General features: G+C 34.9%; 1 protein-coding gene across 1 annotated transcript; it reads left to right on the top strand.

The window, feature by feature from the left end:
• The first annotated feature begins 831 nt into the window (after window positions 1-831).
• LOC142181894 (zinc finger BED domain-containing protein RICESLEEPER 4-like) lies at window positions 832-1,263 on the top strand. Its single transcript, XM_075255538.1, has one exon. It carries the CDS (start codon window positions 832-834, stop codon window positions 1,261-1,263), a length of 432 nt encoding a protein of 143 aa, XP_075111639.1.
• The last annotated feature ends 4,737 nt before the right edge of the window (window positions 1,264-6,000 follow it).

The raw sequence follows: 6,000 nt of genomic DNA, 5'->3' as shown, positions 1-6,000 counted from the left end.
TCACTAACTCCTTTCCTTTCCTGTGCTTGAGCCTTGAAGTCCTCAGTCCTCACTCCACACTCCTCAGTTAAGCTGAAGCCCTCAGTGACAAGTTAAGCTCAAGCCCTCAGTGCTCAAGCCCTCAGAGTCCTTCATTTCTAAGGCGGAAAAGTCCTTCAGTAACAAAACACTGAGGCTCAGTCAGTCAGTCAAGCCCTTAGTCCACAGTCCTCACCCAGTTCTCTACCAGTCCGCCACCTGCCACACGGCTGAAGCAGTCAAGCCCTCACCAGTTCTCTGCCTCATGACTCACGCAGTCACGCCCACACGACTGAGCCCGTCAAAACTCAGTTTTCTATATCTTTTTCCGGCAGAGCGTTGCACTAAGGTTAGTGTTTCATATCCCATTTCTGAATTCGTCTTAGTTTGGTATCTTAGAAATCAATTTTTGCATATTTTCCTTTTTTATGAAGCTCGAAAGAGTGGGGGTTACAAAAGAAGTTAACTAAATGGGAAATCGAAAGGACGCAGAAGCGGGACCAAACTAAGACTGATTGGTCTTAGTTTCCCTAAAATATTTGGTTTCTTGAATTTATACTACACTGATTGTTTGGTTTCCTTTTTCATACTATACTGATTTATACTATAACATATTGTTTGGTCTCAGGTGCACTATCACATATTGTGCAAATTGTGTCCTGTCTACATACCAAGTATTGAGCATTTATTAAAAAAATATGTGTTTCATTTTAAGATTTTAAGCTAAATATGTAGTTATATGTGTTTCATTTTAAGATTTTGTTGTCTCGCTACTTGATTTCTTTTAAATCAAATTCACAGTGACACAAAAACATGGCTGAAAATATCATGATTGATAAGGTGATTGGTGAAAGTGGAGCTTCTAATTCAAATGCCACATCACAATCTCAATCAGTTCAATCGAAAGCAAAAAAACAAAGAAAAAAGAGGTCTGTTGCATGGGAATATTTCGACCAAATTATTGATCCGGAAGGAAATCAAAAGGGTGTTTGTAAACATTGCAAAAGAGAATATTTTGCCGATTCAAAAGATAATGGTACGAAATCACTCCTTACACATATGGCCAAGTGTTTAAAAATGCCTTTAGATGTTGCAAAAAGTCAATCAAAACTAGGCTTTAACCCTATTCCGGGGGGTAATAAGGGTGATGTAGCCGTTGTTCCTTGGAAATTTGATCAAGAACAATGTAGGAAGGCTTTGTGTCGTATGGTGATCGTTGATGAACTTCCTTTCAGCTTTGTTTAAAAGGAAGGTTTTATGAATTTTATGAAAGTTGCACAACCTTTTTTTCGAATTCCTTCACGTAGAACTGTGACTCGTGACTGTTTTGATCTTTTCAATGATGAAAAACGTAAGTTGGTGAAGCTTTTTAAAGATCAGAGAGTTTGCCTTACCACTGATACTTGGACTTCCTTACAACGAATAAATTATATGTGTATTACTGTTCATTGGAATGATAGTGAATGGAAAATGCATAAAAGAATTGTCAACTTTTGTCCAATTTCTAGTCATAGGGGGAAGATATGGAAAATAGTATTGTTAATTGTTTGAAAGAGTGGGGGTTACAAAAGATTTTCACTGTCACAGTTGATAATGCTAGTTCAAATGATGTGACGGTGAAGGAGCTTTCTAAGAAGTTAACTAAATGGGGGACCAATTCTATGAATGGTAAGCACCTTCACGTGAGGTGTATGGCTCATATTATGAATCTTGTTGTTCAGGATGGTATAAAAGAATCAATTGTGTCTATTGAACGTATTAGGCAAGCAGTGAGATATATCAGGCAGTCTCCTGCTACGTGGAAAAAGTTTCAGGAATGTTGTGATGAAGGAAATCTAGTTAGGAAATCTTTATGTTTGGATGTTCCTACAAGGTGGAATTCTACATACTTAATGTTGAACAGGGCTATTGAATATGAGAGTGCAATTTTTGAATATGTTGATCCTGATATTGGCTTGTCACATCATCTTGAGTTTGTTGATATTGTAAATGGAAGTCCTGCAGATACACTTTTGAGTAGTGATTGGGAGGATGTAAAGAAATTGACAAAATTTCTTGAAATCTTTTATAAGCTTACTGTAAAGGTATCTGGCTCACTTTATGTTACATCAAATCATCATTTTCTTGAAATTTGTGAAGTTGCTGTTTACTTGAAACAATTGATATTAAATGAAGATGTTTTGTTGGGTTTAATGGCAAAGAAGATGAAGGAGAAATTTGATAAGTATTGGGGTGATCCAGAAAAAATGAACAAAATGATTTTCATTTCATGTGTTTTGGATCCTCGGTACAAGTTTGATTCTGTTAGTTTTGCACTTGCGAAGATGTTCGAAGAGAAAGGGCCAATTATCGTGAAGGGAGTACATACATACATGACTTCATTGTTTGATGAGTATGTAAAGTCTTATTCGAAAGATAAAGTTTGTCGTCCCTCTTCATGTTTATCTAACTCTTCATTGGACACAATGGAAACTTCAAATGGATCTTTTGGTTCTTTCTTTGAAGAATTAAAAAGACATAAAGCTGGGATTGGAGGTTCAGATTCTAAATCAGAATTGGAAAAATATCTAACAGAAGAAGTTGAAAATGAAATAGCAGACGGTAATATATTGCTTTGGTGGAAAGTAAACTCACCTAGATTCCCCATTCTTGCTGAGATGGATCGGGATGTATTATCTATTCCTATTTCAAGTGTTGCATCTGAATGTGCATTTAGCACTGGAGGGCGTATTCTTGATTCATTTAGGAGTTCATTGACTCCTAAATTGGTGGAAGTTCTCTTGTGCCTTCAAGATTGGCTTCGAAGTGAGCCATTACCTGTAAGTGTTGAGGAAGATTTAGATGTTCTCGAGCAACTAGAACAAGGTAGCAATATTTTAATTTGTTTGATTGTATATTATTTTTATAAATAGTTTATTTAATATTTTTGTTGTTTGACTTGTTAATATATATTATCATAGATTTTGCCAATCTTGGAAACGAACCCTGCGATGATGATATGTAGAATCTTAGATAGTTGTAAGTTAAAACTTTGGTAAGTTAATTATTCAACTTATATGTTATACATAGTATGATTACAAATATTACTTGCTTAATATATTTTCTTGTTATGGTGTGGGCAGGTAAGAGTGTAGTTACAACCGGTAGGAAGATAATTGGAGCAACAAACCCATTGGAGTCTGCTGCTGGCACCATTCGTGGTGATTATGCTATTGACATTGGGAGGTAAAACATCTAATTTCCCAGTTTAGTGTTTGCTATAACGTACATTTGTCTCAAACCAATGTGCCAATAGTTAGGATCATTATGTCTTCCAGCACTCCTAACACCATGTTAAAACTCAGTTGACAACTTCTCTGTTGAATGATGTTATGTAATTCGGTATTTCGAGCTCTTATCCTGATAGTGATGTTGATTGCTCAGCGATTAAAAAAACGTAAATCTGTTCCTTGGATAATCATTGGGTGCAGAATTTATCAGATTCTGTTCGTGTTCAGTTGCTAATGATTTTTCACCAAAGTCATAGTGCTGAGCATTGCAACAGAAAATGGCATTTGTGCCAAGTTCACCTTTTCTTTTATGGCTTCGTTGATAGCCACAATTCTGTTAAGAGCGCTAAGAAGGAAATTAATATATATTATCATAGATTTTGCCAATCTTGGAAACGAACCCTGCGATGATGATATGTAGAATCTTAGATAGTTGTAAGTTAAAACTTTGGTAAGTTAATTATTCAACTTATATGTTATACATAGTATGATTACAAATATTACTTGCTTAATATATTTTCTTGTTATGTTTAATAGGTGTAACCATGCCTCGACTTTGTGGTCTCAAAGCTATCTCACATGTTTGGAGTCACTATGAAAGGATTGAAGAAGGTGATGATGGATGGTGGAAAGTAAGATGTAGTTATTGTCATCTTGTTTTATGTATTATGTTTGGACTTTGGACAATTGGACTTGTTAATCCTAAGGTTGATACTACTTTGCATTGTTATTAATGTGTTTGAACTATTACTTTGGAGTTTGGACATTACTGTGTATACATCTGTTTTTGGGTTGTGAAAGTTGGGATCTTTTTATCTCCTATTTTTGTTAGATTGGAAGTTGAGCTGTTTGCATTTTGTATGCACAGGCAATTGAGGTACTGCCATACTGGGTATGTTTAGTTTGAGGCAAAAAATGTACAGCTTTGTGTGCTGAAATTATTCAGTGAGAAGTTTAACTTTAAACTGAAATTATTGTGAGAAATGTTAGTTTTATGTGCAGCTTTGTGTGCAGTTTTCTGTTATCATATTTTTTTTATGTGTCATTATTATGTGTTCAATATAGCAGCTGTAGTTTGATTCTTGTTACTCAGCTGTAGTTTAGCTTGAAGTGTCATATATAGCAGCTTCCAGTAAACTTTGTACAAAATTTACTTTGTACAAATATTAGCGTTCAGCACTCTTAATTTTAGGTAATATTCAGCGTTCAACAATCAGCAATCTTAGTTTTAGTTTTACCTTATCGGGTAAACCGATAAGGAGTGCTTGAAGACATAATGATCCTAACTATTGGCACATTGGTTTGAGACAAATGTACGTTATAGCAAACACTAAACTGGGAAATTAGATGTTTTACCTCCCAATGTCAATAGCATAATCACCACGAATGGTGCCAGCAGCAGACTCCAATGGGTTTGTTGCTCCAATTATCTTCCTACCGGTTGTAACTACACTCTTACCTGCCCACACCATAACAAGAAAATATATTAAGCAAGTAATATTTGTAATCATACTATGTATAACATATAAGTTGAATAATTAACTTACCAAAGTTTTAACTTACAACTATCTAAGATTCTACATATCATCATCGCAGGGTTCGTTTCCAAGATTGGCAAAATCTATGATAATATATATTAACAAGTCAAACAACAAAAATATTAAATAAACTATTTATAAAAATAATATACAATCAAACAAATTAAAATATTGCTACCTTGTTCTAGTTGCTCGAGAACATCTAAATCTTCCTCAACACTTACAGGTAATGGCTCACTTCGAAGCCAATCTTGAAGGCACAAGAGAACTTCCACCAATTTAGGAGTCAATGAACTCCTAAATGAATCAAGAATACGCCCTCCAGTGCTAAATGCACATTCAGATGCAACACTTGAAATAGGAATAGATAATACATCCCGATCCATCTCAGCAAGAATGGGGAATCTAGGTGAGTTTACTTTCCACCAAAGCAATATATTACCGTCTGCTATTTCATTTTCAACTTCTTCTGTTAGATATTTTTCCAATTCTGATTTAGAATCTGAACCTCCAATCCCAGCTTTATGTCTTTTTAATTCTTCAAAGAAAGAACCAAAAGATCCATTTGAAGTTTCCATTGTGTCCAATGAAGAGTTAGATAAACATGAAGAGGGACGACAAACTTTATCTTTCGAATAAGACTTTACATACTCATCAAACAATGAAGTCATGTATGTATGTACTCCCTTCACGATAATTGGCCCTTTCTCTTCGAACATCTTCGCAAGTGCAAAACTAACAGAATCAAACTTGTACCGAGGATCCAAAACACATGAAATGAAAATCATTTTGTTCATTTTTTCTGGATCACCCCAATACTTATCAAATTTCTCCTTCATCTTCTTTGCCATTAAACCCAACAAAACATCTTCATTTAATATCAATTGTTTCAAGTAAACAGCAACTTCACAAATTTCAAGAAAATGATGATTTGATGTAACATAAAGTGAGCCAGATACCTTTACAGTAAGCTTATAAAAGATTTCAAGAAATTTTGTCAATTTCTTTACATCCTCCCAATCACTACTCAAAAGTGTATCTGCAGGACTTCCATTTACAATATCAACAAACTCAAGATGATGTGACAAGCCAATATCAGGATCAACATATTCAAAAATTGCACTCTCATATTCAATAGCCCTGTTCAACATTAAGTATGTAGAATTCCACCTTGT

Source organism: Nicotiana tabacum, chromosome 6 (genome assembly GCF_000715075.1).
Source record: "Nicotiana tabacum cultivar K326 chromosome 6, ASM71507v2, whole genome shotgun sequence".
Lineage (NCBI taxonomy): Eukaryota > Viridiplantae > Streptophyta > Magnoliopsida > Solanales > Solanaceae > Nicotiana > Nicotiana tabacum.
The sequence above is the reverse complement of the archived record's forward strand: the minus strand, read 5'-3'. Positions and strand labels throughout refer to the sequence as shown.

What these genes read in the sequence shown, in the direction of transcription:
- LOC142181894 (XM_075255538.1), top strand. Translation starts at nt 832, where the DNA reads ATGGCTGAAAATATCATGATTGATAAGGTGATTGGTGAAAGTGGAGCT.